General features: G+C 40.6%; 1 protein-coding gene across 2 annotated transcripts in view; it reads left to right on the top strand.

Annotated features, from left to right (window-relative positions):
- Nucleotides 1-20,761, top strand: part of ARL15 (ARF like GTPase 15) — a 392,363-nt gene that overhangs the window by 153,999 nt on the left and 217,603 nt on the right. For both annotated transcript variants that reach the window (XM_075589113.1, XM_075589115.1), the window contains one exon: nucleotides 12,366-12,574. In XM_075589113.1, coding sequence (XP_075445228.1) covers nucleotides 12,366-12,574 — 209 coding nt within the window. The remainder of the gene's footprint in view (nucleotides 1-12,365; nucleotides 12,575-20,761) is intronic.

The raw sequence follows: 20,761 nt of genomic DNA, 5'->3' as shown, positions 1-20,761 counted from the left end.
GCACCGCGTTATGAATTTTTTTTATACCAGAATTGAAGCAGTTGGTCTTAGTAACTTAACTGTGTTAATTTTAGCTCTGCTTCTAGATATACTTACCTCCGTAGGGGTTGCCGGTATCTGCAGCCAGGGAACTTTTGTGCCTAACAAAATGGCAGCTTAAATTTCCCACATCATGCGGGCCAATAGGAAGCCGTGACGTCATCCCTTGTGGCTTGCTATTGGCCGCCTGACCTGGACATTTAAACATGAAGGAGATGCCGGCACCCCTACGGAGGCAAATATCTCTGGAAGCAGAGGGTCTCTGGCGCTGAAATTAACAAGGGTCAGTGACCAAAACATGAGATTATTTCCATTTCATATCACTAATGGCCTTCGCAATATCTGTGTTATTGTCGGTTGTACAGTAAAGAAGACAAGTTCAGTGCATCATGTGTTTCAGGCACATAGAGAGTATCAAGGGAGCGACATATACATTTAAAATCTTTGTTTACCCAATGCTCAGTAACAGTCCAGTAGAGATCAAATGCTCTTTCCGAAGTGAACCCATCACATGTAAAGCAAATGCTGCCAATTGCTTCCTTCATTTCAGATTTTACTTTTGCAAGTACATTGCAGACTTCTTTAGTATTACTGATGAGAAATATTTTCTGTCTGGTAATTCATAGCGTGGGTCGAATAATTTTTTTTGTCCTGGAATGGTTCTTTGTGTATTGTATACAATGACATCATATCTTTTACCAGCCATTTAGTGATGGCATGTGTATGAGTTTTCCATTCCGAAGAAGAACAGTCAAAAGGCCTTTCCCCCCCAACCCCCCCACATTTGCTTTATATTTGTGTCTTTTGCTGCATAGCTGATGTTCTTTGTCACAGTGACTCGGGCACCTCTTTTCTTCCCCTACACATTCTGTCTGAGAACGCTGGGGAATGACCGAGGCTCAAGAAGGAAGATGATGAAAACAGGGTTAAATCATAGCAGAGACCAGCAATCTGAGGTCATTAACTGGCAGGCAGCAGTATAACTTAAAGGGTTAAGGCAAGTGCAAAGTCCAGAGCAATCCAAGGTCATACACAACTAATCAAAATAGCCAAGGTACTTGAGGGGTTAAGCAAGGCAAAGTCCAGAAGAGATCTGAGGTAATACTCAGGCAGGCAGCAAATACTTAGTAGCGAACAAAACAGGAGGGCAGCTCTCGTGAGATGCGTGTAAAGAAAAAAACACAAAATAGTGCAACACAGTGTGACAGAAAAAATCGTAGATGATCAATTAACCAGCATCAGATGCACTCACACTCCAAATTCTTTCCAGCATTAGAAACCAATGATGGAATATATGGTGATGGTCTGGGTGTAGGCAAGGATCAGAGAGTAACTCCAGGATAACTCATGTATGAAAAAGATAAAATGCTAACATAGCATAATTCTGTAAAACACTTTAAGCAGGAAACAATAAAATCTTACAAATTGTACATTGATAAAGAACGTTTTGAGCTCACAAGTTTCCCTAGTATGAAAACAGTCTCCCCACTCAGCTACCTCCACGTGGAATAAGTCTGATCTGTTCTTGGGTAGTACTCAGGGGATGCAGGTGCAGGCTGGACAGGTCCTGTTAGGCTCAGTTGAATCATGCAAGAAACCACCCTACGTGTTTCACTGGGCAACCGGCTTCTTCAGGGGACCAATGTCCAAGTGTGCATAGCCAGTTATTAAATAGCAACCAATTAGAGCCCTGTTGTAAGATCTGTGATGTCCTCGCACACTGGAAGCGTCGACATCAGAAGTGTCATGACTTCCATTTACAACAAACAATGAACACTTCCATTTAAAAACAAACAATGAACTGTGGACATGAAATTACGTTTAAGAAGTAAATCTGTATAAATGAGAAAGATGTTAGATACAGAAATTATACAAAGCGTAAAAACTAGGGTAAGACATGGTATAATAGCAAAAAGCTGGTAGTAAAAACAAGAACTAATCACATAAATCCAGAAACATAAGAATACATATAAATCTCAAACCATAATAAATGTATACAAATTCAATTAAGCCCAAACTTATAGCACAGTAACCACTGGGGAGAAACTATAAATTAGATTAAAATATGAAAGAATTTCGATCAATAACAACATTTAGACCTTCAGGTCTGCAAAGTCCCAAGTTTAAATATCCAAAAGGTTTCCTTTTGGGATAAAGTTCTGACTTGATCGCCACCTCGCCATTTGAAAAGAACATGTTCGAGTGCAATAAATGTAATTCCTGTGGATCAGAGTTATGTACTTGTTTATAGTGGAGTGGGACACTGACATTCTAATATTGCATAGATGTTCTAAGATCTGAACGCGCAACATTCTAGTGATTCCCCCAATATATTCTTTGCCACAAGGGCAACGTAGGAGATAAATTACAAAATCCGTTTTACAGTTGATAAATTCCTTCTTAATATTAAAAAGCTCACCAGTCTACTCTGATTTAAAATGAACCGTTTTAACACAGTGTACAAGCTTTACACTTAAAGCACTGAAAGAAGCCCTCGGGTTTGTCACTACTAAAGCAAATACATGGCTAGGTAATAGTCTTCTTCAATACACTAGGTGCTAACTTACTTTTCAAGTTTGTTGCTTTAGTAAAAATGACACTGGATTTTCAGGGGCAAATTTTGTGTGTATATCATCTTTGAGGAGAATACTCCAATGCTTCTTAATGATATTCTTTATTCTATATGAATCGACTTCCTATGGTGGCAGCTTGAATTTAAAATGACGTTATTGCTGTCGCCAAGTATTAAAAAAAAAAAAAAATGTTTTTACTTTTTACAGCATTATCCCCTATATCTAAATTCAAATCTAGAAAGTCAATACTGAAATCACTATAGGTATATGTGAAGACAAGATCTAAATAACTCGTTTTGATATAAAGAAATAAATCTTTTAATGTAGCCTTGTCGCCGTCCCAAATAAAAATGTCATCGATGTAACCCCGCCATACGAACAGGTTTGCACCAAAGGGGTTGTTGTTATAGATGAAATCATCTTCCAATGTGCCCATAAAAATATTTGCATGGCTTGGTGCCAACCTGGGTCCCATGGCAATGCCACATTACTGCAAAAAGATATCGTGGTTGAACCAAAAATGGTTATGCTCAAGTATCCATGTAGGAGCAAACAAATGCTCTATTTTCAAAATTGATAACTGCTCTGGATTTAGTTCTTGATTTGGGTATATTAAAAATGCTCTTTGAATCTCGTTCTGTGTCTATCTAAATCTTTTGGGGGGATTTCCCCACTCCTCTAACTCCTCGTCTGCATTTCTATACTCCCCTCTCCTTGAGGATGACGCTACAGTATATGAAAATTCACCTTTAGAGGGGAAAACGTGCTGGGATTATCCACCTGTTTCTCCCGGATCATCGGCCTGTTCGCTGAATATATCCCTCTCTCTAAAAAAAGATGAAGCATTCCTTTTATTTCTATAGTAGGGAGGCGTGTAACCCCTATTATAGTAATCAATTCTAAAACTGTTAGATCTTCGACGGTTGAATTTATGGAATGCATGGTCACTTTGATAGTAATTATTACAGGCATTTAAATGTTTGATTTTTCTTTGGGGAGTTATGCTTTTTTGATGTCTATCTCTACTAACTTTTCTTATGGGGTAATAATTTTCCTCCATTGAAACATTTCTATAGATATTATTTGTATTTTTAGGATAAGGCCCTTTGTTCCAGTGTCTTACTTGCTCTTTTTCATAATCTTCATGATCCCTTGCAAATTTCCTTTGTTTGGTTAGAATTACTTGTTCTATTTTATCAATTCTTCCTTGCCGCATATTATCTTTAACCTCAAAACCTTCTCTTTCCACATATAGCGGTCTTTTAATTAATTCATTTTTGTGTTAATAGTTTCTAGAGTTCTTTTATGGTATGAAATCAGTAATCTCATAATTTCAAAGGACCAGTTATCTAAAACCTTGATCTAGAGAAAACCGTATCTTCCTGTTTAAAATGTGGGTTCTTTCATTATCCTAAGGCCTCTTAGAATTCTTTCAATATTTTTCAAGAGTAACTATATCCCACCATTCTCTGACTTCTAAACGGAGTCATTTTTCTAGTTGAAAGACATTCTGATCTAGTGAGTCAGGTTCCTCAACTCCCAGTATACTTGCTTGAGTAAAAATATCACATGGAGGTGGCTGAGCGGGGAGACTGTTTGTGTTCATGCTGGTGGAGCCTATGCGCTCAATAGGCTCTTTATCAATCTACAATTTGTAAGTACATTGATTTTATTCTTTCCTGCTGATATAAAGTGTTTTACAGAATTATGCTACAGTAAGTTGTCATTTTATCTTTTTCATACTTGAATCATCCTGGAGTTACTCTCTGATCCTTGCCTACACCCCGACCATCACCATATATTCCACCATTGGTTCCTAATGCTGAAAAGAATTTGGAGTGTGAGTGCATTTGACGCTGGTTAATTGATCTACAATTTTTTTTTGTCATACTGTGTTGCACTATTTTGTGTTGCACTATTTTGTGCGTGTTTCTTTTTTTTTTTTCTTTACACCTCACGAGAGCTGCGCTCCAGTTTTGTTCTTTACTGTGTGTTTGTGACCCTGGAAAGGTTTTTGGAACAGCACCTCGCATTTATCAAACGGTTGTATTTTATTTTACCCCTTAGTATATTTTTAGCACTGAAATAAAGGCACAATTATCACTTGCACCTGAAATATGTTTTTGCACAGAAACATTTTTTTTCTCAGCAAATACTTGGCTAAGGCTGCATCCATGGTGCCCGTGCGCCATGTCACGCTCTCTGATAGCTGGAGTGATACACGACCTATAGGATTGTGCAACGGAGGGCGTGCCGGGAGGCTTTCCCATGACGTCACGTGAGCGGTTTGCCCTCATTGGCTGAACTGCGCACGTGACCCGGCCGTTGTGCGGCAAAATAAAATGTATTTGATCCCTCGTGCGCCGCACACCCCGTCGCGCTCGTGCACGCATTGTCTATGGCCGCGCTCATTGCCTTACGGCATTTTGATCGCGCCGCGCGGTCGCTCGCACAGTCACTATAACCATGGACGCGGCCTAAGAGGCAGAGGGAACAGGACACTGTTCAGTAAAGAGGGTTGCAACTTCCTGACCTGAATGCAGGAAATGGGCGAGTTCTATGCTGCAAGAAATCTGGGAGTTGTAGTCTTTTAATGTTTCCAGTCAGGTGGACATTTTGTGGTACTGCATCATGAGGACAGAACTAGATTTTTGCCAGGCGCAGATGAAGCGGTCTGACATCTGTTTCTGCTTCATTTCTGTTGATCTTTAATGCTCACTTGGGTGATGGAATTACAAGTGGAAAGATAGATTTGACGTGTTACCACCACACACAACACCACCATCTTTTACAGCTGGTAGTACTATTACCATTACCCCTATTATCTTCCTTTTTTTTTTTTCAAAACTAAAAAAAGTGCCATAATGGGGCTGAACAATGTAGTTTTAAAATTAGCTCCTGATCTAATACCCCCGATCAGATATTTAGCAAGTTGCATAAACCGGTTTCTAATATCCCACGTCGAACCAGGGCCACAGATAGATTTCCTGGGGCCTAAGACTATTATTACGCTTCCCCCCCCCCTTTGGCGGTATTGCCAGCCCCCTCTATTTCCCACCCTCTTCCCATGTATTTCTCTCCCCTCCGTCTCAGTCCCTCTTCTTCACTCACCTCCTCTTACTCCCCCCCGCCTCGCATGTATTCCTCTCCCCTGTGTCTCAATCTCACTCCCACTCTTCCTCACTCGCTCACCCCCTCTATCCTCTCATTTGCCCCCACCTTCCATCAATTACCCCACTCTCACTCAATCACACCCCATAAAATACATACCAAAAAACCCCACCCCTAAATATTATAACCCCACCCCCAAACATAATAAAAATACATCCCAATATATAAATACAGCCCCACCCCCAATATATAATAAAAAATACACCCCCCACCAATACATAAAAACACACCCACCCCCAATACATATAAAAATACACCCCTATCCCCCCAATACATATAAAAAAATACCCCCAATATATAAATAAATAAATATATATATATATATATATATATACACATGAAGGTCAGTCAGCACACTGCAGTAGAAAAGGTTATAATAGCAGATGCTAGTCCCATAGAAAATAAGTATGATACGAACCAATCAGCCAGGCTTACGTGTATTTCTTGTTGTGAATATAGATTTTTGGATTAACCCCGTGCGGTGTGCTGTCTCTTTACTGGTCTTTGGATTGGTTCGTATCATTCTTTTATATATATATATATATATATATATATATATACAGTATATATATATATATATATATATATATAATACCCCAATACATATAAAAATACCCCCATCCCCCAATACATATAAAAAATATACTCAACCCCAATACATATAAAAAGAATACCCCCACCCCAATAAAACGGTTTTTTAAACACCCCTCTTCCTTCAAACATGCAACAGTCATACCATTGCTCAAAAACAGCAAGCTTGACCCTACCTGTCTTTTTAACTATCGCCCTGTCTCCCTCCTGCCTTTTGCCTCTAAACTTCTTGAACGTCTTGCATTCTCTCACTTGCTCCATTTTCACAACGCCTATTCTCTCCTAGACCCTCTACAATCTGGTTTCCTCACTCCACTGAAACAGCCCTCACTAAAATAATTAATGACCTCAATGCTGCCAAAGACAGAAGTCATTACACTCTGCTCATATTACTCAGCCTCTCTACAGCATTTGTTACTGTGGACCACCCTCTTCTTCACATTCTCCATACTCTTGGCATTCGTAACAAAGCTCTATCCTTGTTTTCTTCTTACCTCTTCCATCATACTTTCAGTGTCTCTTTTGCCAACACTTCCTCCTCCTCTATCGATCTCTCTGTGGGGGTACCAGGGCTGTCCCAGAACCTCTTCTCTTTACACACTCTCTCTAGGTGAACTAATCACATCTCTTGGGTTTAAATATTACCTCTATGAGGACACACAAATGTATTTTTCTACCCCTGACCTTACACCTGCTGTACAGACTAAAATTTCTGAATGTGTCTCGGCTATATTATCCTGGATGGCCCTCCGACGACTCACACTTACATGGCAAAAACAGAGCTCCTCATACTTCCTCTCAAACCTTGCTCTACTACCTCCTTCCACATTACTGTTGGAAGTATTATCATTCACCCAGTAGCCCAAACATGCTGCATAGTGGTCACTGCTGAAATCCCTCTCCTGGCTTCCTATCAAATCCTGTATCACACACTCAATTCTCCTCCCCACTTTTAAAGCTTTACACTCTTCTGCTCCTCCTTTCATCTCAGTAGAAAAAATGGGTGAACCCCAAAATACCGAGGCTACAACCAGGTGGTAGAGAATACTCCTTAGTCACTTGATTGAAGACTGACACCAGCGTTTATAAAAAAATAAAGCTATTAAGGCCTCCGGTAATAACTTAAGGGAGTTGGGCAATGGTATAACCGGATAGAGGTACAGAGGGACACCTCCCAAGGTGGCGCCCCTAAGTAAATCACGGCCCGGTAACCAAACGCCTCACCTGTCTCCCTTGAATACCGCGTGGAGGTAAAGAGCCCATCCATACTCACGAAAGCCGTTCCTGTTGGTAAGGGAATCCTCAGGCAGCTTGCTCCCCCGCTGTTGCTGGCGTTGGCGTGCTCCAACCGGAATAGACGTCACAGGAAAAAAGGTTAGGTAGTCCGTGGTTCACAGCATCTTCAGCAGCCAACGCATGGATATAAAAAACTTTATTGATAGCTAGTAACGAACATCAGCACAGACACTCTGACGCGTTTCGTCCAGGCTTGGACTTTTTCAAAGAGTGCTAACAATGCATGGTAGCTAACTTAATATAGGGGATGATGAGTGTAAACCACCAAAAAGGTGTGAGTGCATGGACACACAGGTTGCTTCTGTACGTTAAATGTAACAAGTGACAAAAAACAAAAATGGAGAGAAGTGCAACCTATAAATGCAGACTTGGGAGAAGACCGCTAGTACTGGTGGATATTCTTTTAATAAGGCTTTAACTCGAATGTCGGATTTTAATTATATGTTGAAGATGAGGACAGTGGGGAAATTGAAAAATAGAGATTGATCAGGTGTTGCAGAGGAATTGCGCTGCAAGTCAACTCTTTCAGACGGTACATGGCCATAGGAAAAGCGAGACAAGGATCAAATGGGGTTCGAGGTTTTACAACAGATCGGAACCTTGGCCCACCTCGTCTGCCCACTTTCCTATCTGACGTAATTCTATTCAGATTGTTCAGTAAGCTGCGATGCTGCTCACTGTCACTACTCAACACTGAGACGCACTATCGTGCAGAAACTCCCATTCAAGTCAATGTGAGAATGTTTCCATATAGAGATATCTGGACTAAAGAGGAGGAATACTTGTACAGAAGCATGCTTTACAAGTCATAGAGAGAAATTAGTGATGAGGTATAAAGAGTCAGGTACTGTATGATAATGCTTATCAAATTAACATCTCTTTGGAATGTCCCTCTGACTGTACTAATTCGTCACAACCCCTCCCTTCCTTTTTGTTGTCATGTGGTATTATTGGAGTTTTTAAGCCAATCGGTATTGGCTGTGCCACTTTTTAAGTGCCTGTTGAGTTATACTGCCATTGAATTGATGGTAAACAGGAAAATAACTGAATTCAGCATTTGAACAACTCTGCAACTGTGAGAATGTAACTTTTTACATACTCTAGCAATTTATGCTCAGCTGAAAAACTAGAACTTTAGAAACTGCTATCCAGCCTTCAATGCTACACCACCATCTCAGGCCTGATGTATACATCTACGCTTTCAAACTATACTCATATTCTGCAATAGATGAGACCTCTCTCCTTCTACCTTTCGCTGTCTGCTACCTGTGCTGCATCCCAATCCTTATTACTATCCACCCGAATTACTTTTTCTGTTTGCAGTTTCCTCCCTCCGTTGCCCATTTCTATTCTCTCCACTTCCCCACTCTCCTTCTGTCTACTTTTTTTTGTTATCTTCCCTTCTCTCCACCTTTGCCGAGACACTGCACCACTACTTACATACCTCTATCACAGCCACTTCTGCAGACGTCAATAAAAATCACCCCACCCATCCTCTTATCTCCTTTTGCACTCTGCTCCTCTTTGCTGCTCAGGATATCTCTCCTAATCTTGGATCTGGCCATATACACATCTGCTCTCGCCCATACCTCCTTGCTAAGGGTGTTAACCCATCCAACATAATACTTATTCCTCGTCTCCCTTTTCTTCTCTCTTCCCTTTTCCTGTGCCTTCCGGAATGTTTGCTCTCTGATTAACTAACAAGTCTCTGGTTATACACAACCTCTTCTGCTCTCACGCTCTATCTTTGCTCTTCAATTCAGGGGGTCTATCTTCTGATATAAATGTTATTATAAGTACCATCTGCACCATTTTGGTCTTTCTTTTTTCCCTGAGCCCTACTGGATCGAGTGCACATCCACCCACGTTTGCCACAGTTTGGGATATGCCCTTTTTGCTCTTGAGTTTGTGAGTATAATACTTGGAGGTTTCACTTATCTATTAGTCCATTTAACCCTGCAATACTGCTCTGTCAGTTCTCTTTTCTCCTTTGGTGACACGTCCCGGCTCCCCTGGTTTTTGGATAGAAACCTAGCTCTGACAACATGACTCTGCTATGGTGACTGCTCTCTCCTATGGTGGTCTCTCTTTCTCTCACACTGCATGCCCCAATGTTTGGGTGGTAGGTGTTGGTCTCCTCCCGCTGACACTATCAGCTCCACCCTATGCCTCCATCTGTTTCATTCTCTTCCTTTTAAGGTTCACGTTTTCCAGCTTTTCTAGCCTCGCTCTCTGCATGTTGCACTCGTCTACAGAACGCCTACCTCGACATACGCTACTTTCAACTTTCTCTCTGACTTATTTCTCTTCCGACTCCTTTCCTTTTACTAAAGGACTTCAACTGTCATATTGATGATCCTGGGCATCTCGCCTTCTCTCTTTTACCTCCACCAATGGACCAATTCCAGTCGCTATTTAGACCTGGTCTTTACTAAAATCTGTTCACTTTCTGATTTCTCGATCTCCCCCTTCCGCTCTCTGACCATAACCTATGATTGAATACAAAAAAGAATGGGGGAGCACAGTTATAGGAAACGGGCAGTATATTTGGACTAGTATTCGTTACAGATAGAGCAGTTTAACAGCTATAAAGGTGATGGTTCATGGGGCGGATACCAAACTCAATATGTTAACATACAAAGGTGTGTATGTGTGGGTGGAAAGATAAAAGAATATACAACTTACACAGCCCTGTGTAAGTTCAGTCTCATCAGGGTTGCTTTGGGTTTCCCGTCACCTTGGAATGATGTGATCTCCTAGGGTTTGTGTTTCTTCTTCTTGGTGTATAACCAGCTTTTCTCGTTCATTCGATGTGCCCCTCCAGGGGGATTTCCTCTCATATAAACAAAAAGAGGGTAAGGTTAACTCACATATATAAAGAGACGACAGTATGGGGAGGGATGGTATATTGGTAGACCATTAAAATGTAATGGTACGATCATGCACTCACACGGGCTAATGTGAGCCTTCTCTTATCTTGGTATCTTGTTGTTACACCTTAGGGATGACTTTCAATTGGTGGTAATGAAGGGGGGAACAATAAGAAATATATAACATAATACTCACACGGGCCAGTGTGAGTGCACACTCCTAGTGGTTTCTTGACACTTTTGTTCCTGTTCTTTATGCACCCCTAAGGCTCTTAGCATACAGTGCTTGCACTTCAGCTAGGGATTCCAATAAACGTAACCTATGATTCACTGCCTCTCATTCCCCTGTTCTACTTGCTACCCTTGAGACCTTCGCTCTAGGGTTTAGGGTATAATTTACTACCTATGATTGGTGTCATAAGCCTTACCCTTAGTAACTCAGTGAGGGGGACGGAAGGGGCTACATTTTTATTGTTATTATTAATATTTTACTTTAAAGCATGTGATATGTTTTAAAAGATTAGAGCATGGAGCTATCCTGTTTCTATTTTGGTAATGTGTTTTTTTTAGTACAAAAAGTTCCAGTTTTCATTGACATCAAAGTAATTTAGCAACATTAAAAATATCTATATATTTATTGTCATATTGTGAAAAACAAACATTCAGCTGTAGATCCCATAGATTTCAGCATATATGTTTGGGCTTCAATATTACCGTAAGGCATTCCGCCTTCAGTCAAACTTTTACTGCATATTTATCAAGGTGATAAATGATCAGGTGTTTTTGTTATGTTAATATATTAAACAGGGAACCAAGAATGCACAGTTTATTGTAAGGTGACAATGCACCATCTGATTAACCAGAGCCTTTGGTGGAGCCCAACAGTGAAAGTCATTATCTTTATACCAGCGAGAACCGATGTTTCTGACTTGGCAAAAAATAGATGTGTTGCGTTTGTGTCTACGAGGCCCTTATTCTTGTCTGGAGAAGATATTGGTCCCATTTATCTCAATAGGGCTGAACGCCAGCATTGGGAAGCGACTTCACTTCATATTGAATAGGGATTCAACATGTGGTACTTTTCGGCCATTTGCGGTGCGATTTCTTACTGGAACATATTGAAACAAGCCTCTGAGCATATGAGTTTGTTCTCTGGTACTGCGGTCTTATGATTATTTTTGCCTTAGAAGTTTGCAGCTACAGAAAACAATGATCTTGGGTGTGCTAGCAGCTGCAACCTTAAGCTGGATTCCAAACATGAAACAAGGGAGGTGGGGAGGAATATGAAATAGTGGAAGGGGGCCATTGAATTGCTTCATTCATCAATTTGTATGTTTCTTTTATATGTGTATACACTGCCTATTGTGATAAAGCATGGGTATTAAGGGTTGTAAAGTTGCTTGAGACATTGTGTTCCATTATCTGGGGAAATAAAACCTGAATGAGCATGGTGTTCCTGAAGTAAATACAGTATTTGTTGACAGCGCAGCATTTAACTGTCTTCCATTGAACAAAAAAAATATTAAATTGTCAAAACTTGCCCAGAATGACAATTACTTCCAGTACTATTTTACCCCAAGTGATTTAAAGAGAATCCCTAGTTGCATTTAGTATTTCAATACATCTTTTATTTGTTTTGTCCCTTTATTCAAAGTGAGGTTTGCACTGTGGGTTGCTAATTTTTCCATAAATGTAAGTGAACTGCTTTTATTAACTTACGTATAATCCTACTGCCAGTGCATTATTAAACCGTAACATATTAATCAATTTATTAAACACATGATTGCTTCTTTTAATAAATCTTCTTTTTTTTTTTTTTGTAAAGGAGCAGCCAACATTAGGAAATACTGGAGTCGTTACTACCAGGGATCACAAGGTGTAATATTCGTGCTCGACAGTGCCTCATCTGAAGATGAACTAGAAACTGCCAGGAATGAACTGCATTCAGCTCTACAGCACCCACAGTTGTGTACGTTGCCATTTTTAATACTGGCCAATCACCAAGACAAGCCAGCAGCTCGTTCCATACAAGAGGTATGTTTTATCTGGTTTTTTTTTTATCTCAATCCTTGTTTCTCTGCAGGATGTCCATGAATCCCTGCGGCATAAGTGAACTTTGCATGTACATTTGTCACATTGTCACAAATTAACTACATGAAAAACACCCAATGATGCACACAAAAGCAGACATAAATATTGTTTCCTTGCAAAGTAACCTTGGTTTAATGAATTGAGTGAGTTCTATGAAGCAGTTTGGGTTTGGTATTTTTTATATATAAGGTGAGTGGCAACGAGGCTGGGTAATGCTTACAGTATGTGGACTAGAGAAAGATGTGCTTGTCCCCTATATGGATAGGCTACATTAGATTTGAAGATAACCTCGATAGAAATGTGGACCTATTACGACAGACAACTCTTTGTATTCAACCGCTGCTGAGACATAAGAAAATAGGAAAGACATAAGACCTCTCATTCTTAACAGCAGTGGAACGTGCCTGCTCATTTGCAACAACTTTATCAAGCAGAGCTTTGCATATTGCAGTTCGGACATTGTTGGTACAGTTAAAAAATAAATGATTAGTTTATTTTAGTACAGCACTGCTATAGAATGATTTCAGTTTTATTTTTTTTAAGTAGTTATGCATGAAACAAATGATAGTGTTAACTTCTGAAGACAAATGTGACATCTTTCCAAGTAAAATGTATTGCCTATGATGTTTACTAAGACACGTATGACGTGTGTGTGTGTGTGTGTGTGTGTGTGTGTATGTTTATATACAGTATGTATATGTGTGTGTGTGTGTGTGTGTGTATGTTTATATACAGTATGTGTGTGTGTGTGAATATATATATATATATATATATATATATATATATATATATATACACACACACACAAACACACATATAAAAAAAAACGTACACAATGATCCAATAGTAATATATAATATAAACAAATTTATTAAAATAGACAAACAATGCCCCATAGTTGATAAACAACGAGACAGATGTAACAACATATACATTTGTTTATATGTGAAACAGCAATGTTTAAAAAAAACAAATAAGAGAACCATCACTAAGCTGCAATACATCAATTGTAACCTCATAATTGTGGAGGGATACATTGTATCAAGGGAGAGTGCCCATACAGTATATGTATCAGTGGTAGTCCAAATACAACAAGAAAAACGGAGACAGTGAGGTTAAATCCAGTGTTATGTATTGAGGCTAGGTTTTTTTTCTGAATCCCACTCGCAGACATAGGTAGTAACCGTAAAATCCGTCAGCTAAGCCTCCTTCCTGGAGACTACAAATAGTGCCGATCCGGATGTTAGCGTGATTACTTCACATCAAACGGGATCCCCGTTGGCGGGGAGGGGGGAAGGGAGATCTAGCCACACAGCTGATCTCCGGTCCGTCGGTGTACTTTTATAACTACGCATGGACCCCGCACACCCTCTTGAAGAGATCGCTGGTTACTTTGGCCTCAGTCCAAAAAGCAAATGGTCATCTCACTTTAACTCTGTCTGCTCGTGGATGACCCACCACACTCTGATCCCTCAGCAAACTCTCCTGTCTCTAACAGCTTGTAGAATGGAAGTCCTTAGTGCAGCTGATGGGTATTTAAAATAAGGACATAGACCCTACGTGTTTTGTCGGAAGTGGTACTGACTTCATCAGGGGTGTGTCTAAAGTGTAGCAGCTATTGACCTTTTATAGTGGTGCAATAAAACCTGATTGGTAAAGATATCCAACCAATAGAATGAGTATGGAAAACAAAATACAATCATATAATCTCATACTGGTGTGCAATACAACCAGTATAGGACATATATACAAACATGTATATAAATGTATATAAATGAAATATATACTTAAATTTTTTTTAAATGAATGAGAAAAAAAAACCAATACTAAATTATTTAAATTAAAAAAAAATGTTTAATAAATATTTTAATCATTATAGGCTAAAGCAGTAAAATTCAGGACATTATTGAAAACCCTGCTCTCTGATTGGATAATGCCTGGAATTTTAAACAATCAGAAAAGTAATGCCCGGAATTTAGCAGCTTGCAGTTTTCAATGGGTTTATTTCCAGCCAATCAGCTTTCAGAACAGCTGGGGCAGGGGATTGGATTGGTTTGCTTGAAGTAAAAGCTCTGAGACAGGGCAGGGGATTGGTCAGGACGTATCAGCCCCGGGTTGACTCCTCCCCCTCCCGAGCTGACAGATTTTCTGAGCAGATTCAGTTGATTTGGGGGGGGGGAGGGGGGAGAGAGATGGTGTCTGCAAAGAAGTAAGTGGCTGTCTGCCGTTTCTTTGTGGCTGCAGTTTGTGTGTGTGTGTGTGTACTGTTGTGTTGTATATCTGTGTAGAAGTGCTGTGTGTGTATAGAGCTCCAGTGTGTGTGTGTGTGTGTCAGCAGCAGTGTTAATGGGTGTAACGTGTGTAGCAGCAGTTTGTGTGTGTGTGTGTGTGTGTGTGTGTGTGTAGAGGTGCTGTGTATAGAGGTGCAGTGTTGTGTGTGTGTAGAGGTACTGTGTTGTGTGTAGAGGTACTGTGTTGTGTGTAGAGGTGCAGTGTTGTGTGTGTAGAGGTGCTGTGTTGTGTATAGAGGTGCAGTGGAGTGTGTGTGTGGGGTGTGTGTAGAGGTGCTGTTTTGTGCTGTGTTGTGTGTAGAGGTGTGGGGGGGAGAGTGCAAAGTTTAGTAAGTGGCTGCATTTTTTATTGTGTGTGTTGTTGTTGTATGTGTAGCAGCAGTTTGTGTGTGTATGGAGCTCCAGTGTGTGTGTGTGTGTGTGTGTGTGTGTGTGTGTGTCAGTGTCAGAAGCAGTGTTTATGGGTGTAGCATGTGTGTGTAGAGCTGCTGTGTTGTGTATGTAGAGCTGCTGTGTTGTGTGTGTAGAGGTGCTGTGTTGTGAGTGTAGAGGAGGTGCTGTGTTGTGTGTCTAGAGCTCCAGTGTGTGTGTATGTGGTGTGCTTGTGAGTGTAGGAGGTGTTGTTTTGTGTGTGTATTTGGTGTGCTTGTGTGTGTAGAGGTGCTGTGTTGTGTGTGGTGTGCTGTTGTGTGTGTGTGTGTGTGTGTGTGTAGCAACAGTTTGTGTGTGTTCAGCTGCTGTGTGTGTGTGTGTGTACACAGAGGGGGCTGCAGTGTGTGGATATAGATAGCTGCAGTGTAAGCGTATATACAGTAGAGGTGGTTTCATGTATTTACCATTTTATGTTAATAAAAAAATCTATTTAACTATACAAAAGTGTCTATTATTTATGAAAAAAGTCTACATTTAGCCTATACAGGCGGTCCTCGTTTTACGACGTTTCGTTTTACGACGAACGGCTTATCCGACGCTTGTCAATGCATCCCTATGGCCCGTTTTACGACGCCCGAACGGCTTATCCGACACTCTTACGACGCTTTAAAAAATTGCTACAAATGAACAACCAGACGGCTGCAGGCTAGGGAAATCATTCTGAACAGTCTGTGTGAAGGTTTGGTGGTGTATTTTAGGCCCTAAACCATGGCTGATCAAAGCAAAAAGCAAAGTGCTGTTACTCCAAAAAGGAATAGAAAATCTATAACTTTGGAGACCAAGCAAAACATAATAAAGCGCTCTGAGAAAGGAGAGACGAACAGAGAAATTGGACGTGCCTTGGATATACCTCGCACAACTATTGTGACAATAATCAAAGACAAGGCAAGAATCTTGGAACAGATCAAGGGCTCAGCACCTATGCAAGGTACAACAATAAGGCAACGTGTTGGGCATATTGCTGAGGTAGAAAAACTCCTCATCATATGGCTGGAAGATCAATCCCAGCGTCATGTGCCCATTAGTTTAGCCTTAATTCAGGCCAAGGCTTTGAGTCTATATGAGGACATTAAGCACCAGCATGGAGAAGGGACCACTGAGGAAAGGTTCACTGCAAGTAAGGGCTGGTTTATGCGGTTTAAAGAGAGGGCAAACTTGCATAACATTAAAGTGACCGGGGAAGCTGCTAGTGCGGATGAGGAGGCAGCTAAAACCTTCCCTGTTACATTGGCCAAAATTATAGAGGACGGTGGCTATTGCGCACGTCAAGTGTTCAATGTTGATGAGACTGGGCTCTACTGGAAGAAAATGCCCAGTAGAAGCTACATTGCAAATAGGAAAAAGCTATGCCCGGGTTTAAAGTTGCAAAGGACAGGCTGACTCTTCTGCTTGGATCAAATGCTGCAGGTGATTTCAAGCTAAAACCTTTGCTTGTTTATCATGCAGAAAACCCTAGGGCATTCAAGGGTTATGCAAAGAGCACACTTCCAGTGATTTGGAAGTCCAACCGTAAGGCATGGGTAACAGGGAGACTTTTTGAGGACTGGTTCCAGCATCAATTTATTCCGGCTGTGCAATTATATTGCATGAACCAGAACCTCGATTTCAAAGCATTGCTGCTCCTGGACAATGCTCCTGGCCATCCTGTGTACCTGGATGACCATCATCCAAACGTCATGGTGGTGTTCATGCCCCCCAACACCACCTCACTGATACAGCCGATGGACCAGGGGGTTAACGCTTCCTTCAAGGCCTACTATCTTAGGCGAACATTTGCCCAGGCCATCAGAGCAACCGATGTGGAAGGTGGTCCAACCTTAAAAGAATTTTGGAAGGGTTACAACATTCTCCATGCAGTGAGAAACATCGGAGAGGCATGGAATGAGGTGAAACAATCCAATTTAAATGGAGTTTGGCGTAATTTGTGCCCGGATTTTGTGTCTGATGTCCAAGGCCTTACAGAGACTGTTGCAGAAGTTACAGAAACTGTTGTGCAAATGGCCAGAGATCTCAACTTGGAGGTGGAAACCGAGGATATTGAGGAGTTGCTCGCCTCACATTCTAACGAGTTGAGCAATGAAGACCTCATGCAATTAGAAGAGCAAAAAATTGCTGAAGAGGAGGCCCACCAATCTGCTGATGGGGCACAGCCACAGCCACGTAAATCATTGTCAAGCAAAATGTTGGCTGCGGCATTCAAGCACATTGATAGCGCACTGGCCATATTTGAGGACAATGACCCTAACATTGAACGGAGTTCAACAGTCAGTCGTGGGGTGTCTAACCAAATCAGCTGCTATAGAGAGATCTACACGCAGAAAAGGAAAGGATCTGTCCAGACTTCAATGAAGAGGTTCTTCAAGAGGCCGAAACCTTCAACTCCTCCTACATCACCTCCAAAAAGTCCGTTGTCTGTTGAAGACCCCCCCCAATCATCTTCCTCCAATAACTGATGTGGTTTTTTTTTGCTTATGTACATTTCTGTACAGAATACAGCATAGTTTTATTTTTATAGTTTTATTTTACAGTTCTGGAATCAGTAAATATAATGTTTCCATCATAATCTATGTGTGTGCTGCATATCTTATTGCTTGAGTAACATTTTCTGTGTATTTTAGCATTAAAAATGCCTTCAGGAATGGAACGTTTAATTTAAACAGTGTTCCTATGGGAAAACGGGTTTCGCTTTACGACGCTTCGCTATCCATTTTGAGTAACGCATTGCGTCGGATAACCGAGGACCGCCTGTAATAGTAATAATCCCTCAGAACAGGGCATTACTGGCCAATAATGCCCTGGCTGGGTTAAAGTCCCTCGGCTTCGCCTCGGGCCTTCAACTCTTCCAGCCAGGGCATTATTGGCCAGTAATGCCCTGTTCTTCGGGTATTATTACTTAATTAATAAGAATGGAAATGAGAATGATAAAGAAACTAATGCATTTTTAGTATTATATACAAAGATGGATACACACAGTGCATGCATTCATATGTGCAGACATAAGCAAACAATATTGGACCAGCCAACCACGAGGCATACTTCATAAAAAAAACATAAACCTATAGCAGAAAAAATGGAAACTAGGCTATAGTGCTAATGTCCAAATGTTCGTTTAGACTCTCTGGAACCAAACAATTAAGTTTGAAGATCCAGAAGGTCTCCCTACGAGAAAGCACCTGATTCCTATCCCCTGCTAATAAAGATGGGGATATATGTCCCAGACCCATAACTTTTAAGGCAATCGTACTTTTGTTATTGCATAGGAGGAAATGCTTGGATAAATAATGATTTGTAACACCATGCAAAATATCCCCCCTATGTTCCAAAAAACGAGTAGATAATGGTCTAGTGGTGCGGCCCACATATTTTATGCCGCAACCACAAGTGACTAAATATACTACAAAAGTAGTTTGGCGATTGATGAAGCCTTTTACTAAAGGATGGATAAGTAATAATATAATCTATATATTACTTATCCATCCTTTATATCTCTGTCTGTGCATGTATCAATTGGCCATGGATTTATTCAACCAATTTAACTTATTTTTTAATATATTTCATATAAAATGGTTTTAATTTAAAATTAACCCATCACCGTACTGAGTGCATTCACTGGGGACGGACGTCTTTTCTTTGTGTATACTGTTATTCTGTCCTTATTGCACTGTACTATTCATATCATTATTTACATTGTATACGCTGATGCGAGAGATCCTTTGTTTGTCTTGACTGGAAGTTAACGTGGTATATCCCTTATCTGAGTTTTGTGAATCTCCCCTTATGTGAAGGCTTCAGTGGCTTTTATAGATCATTAGTGGTTGAGTTTTTCCTGTTTTAGGATCTGTTTCCATTTCCATTAGTATTTATAAGGCAATGTTGTACATGCTTGTTATCTGTTTCCATTAGCGGTAGAGCAAGTATTGCAAGTTGTGTTGCCGATTTAACTCCTGGCGAAAGTTTTTAATGACAAAATAACATGACAACTGCCCTTCGCTGTAGATGGTACAGTAAAGAAAACGGAGCTAATGACTTGATGTAATTAATGTCTTCAACAAGTCCGCAAAAGATGCTTCACATCGCTCATTGGTGAAACACAGATCGGCTAATATTATATATCGCATTTTCTTCCAGGTGGGCCAGTAATCCGTGGTTCATCAATATGTACCTGACCTCTCTGGTAGTGAATCCATTTTCTTGTTTCTTACAAAGATGACTTCAAAAATATTTTTGTATTATAAAAAAAAAATGCATTTGAATACTTTACTTTAAGGTGTATAGATAAGGTATATGTCCATGTTAACCAATACATAATATTCCCTTTGTTAACTCAGGATTCACACATCTCTAGTCATGCGCAGATTACACATCCGTTTGTGCAATGTTGCAGTTAGTCGTGTAGTCCATAATTATGAATTTCTGCCTTTTTGTCTGTCATTTGCAGGAGGTCCCATGACCTTACCTGTTGAGTGCCGGCGGGGTCATGGTGCCTGAGTGCCACAGTACGGGCACGTGACCACTTTCAATAGCAGTCACTATCTGGGAAGAGGAAAAGTATGTCTCTTCCTCACTGGGCAGATCGCGTCCTGCACGCCATGAGAATGTATTTATCTCTAAAATGTTTTACCATGGGTACATTAGGTGAATAGGGTTATACATTACTGTATACACAAGACATTGCGTGAACAGATACCAATTAAATAAGTTCTAGGCGTATGTAAAAGTAACAACCTACATTAAAATGTGAGACAGCTGGAGAATGACGGACGCGATGGAGCCTGGAAAAAACTGATCCTTTGAGGACGACATATTCACTATATTATGGGGTCAGTCCCCATGTAGTAGTGACTACGTCCTGGGGCAATCAAAGGGTTAATGAAGTTGTTTATTTTTCCATGAGAAAACACCCAGAGAGAAAAATAGGGAAAAAATGAGAAGGACAGTTAAAGCAGCTGACTGAAGGGGAACAATTCAGAATGTCTGATGGTAACCCTAATATATGTAAGTGATGAGGAGAGGCTGAAGTAAGACGGAATGATTTTGCTGACTATGTTTCAGCTGTTTGGCATTAAAGCAGCAATCCAAGCTTGTCATTTTCTTGCCCCCTGTTTTTTTTAAATTTTTTATATACACATAGGTTTAAAGCAGGGGGTCCCCAGAGCTGAAATTAATGGGGTTCAGCTCCCGGGCGCCCTTACTTCCAGAGATGCAGACATTCGTAGGGGTAGCCGGTAGCCTTTCTGGCTCGCTAGCTGGGGTTTATGTACAGTAACAGCTGCTTTTCAAAGCTCCCGCGCCCTGCGCGTCAATAGAAAGCTATGAAGTTATACGGTGCGGTTTCCTAATGGCACACGTGACGCGGGAGCTATAAACATACAGGAGATACTGGCACCCAGTTCGACGGCAAGTATCT

This window comes from Ascaphus truei, chromosome 1 (assembly GCF_040206685.1).
Source record: "Ascaphus truei isolate aAscTru1 chromosome 1, aAscTru1.hap1, whole genome shotgun sequence".
NCBI classification, from domain to species: Eukaryota; Metazoa; Chordata; class Amphibia; order Anura; family Ascaphidae; genus Ascaphus; species Ascaphus truei.
Note: the sequence above shows the minus strand (reverse complement) of the source record. Positions and strands in the feature narration are given on the sequence as shown.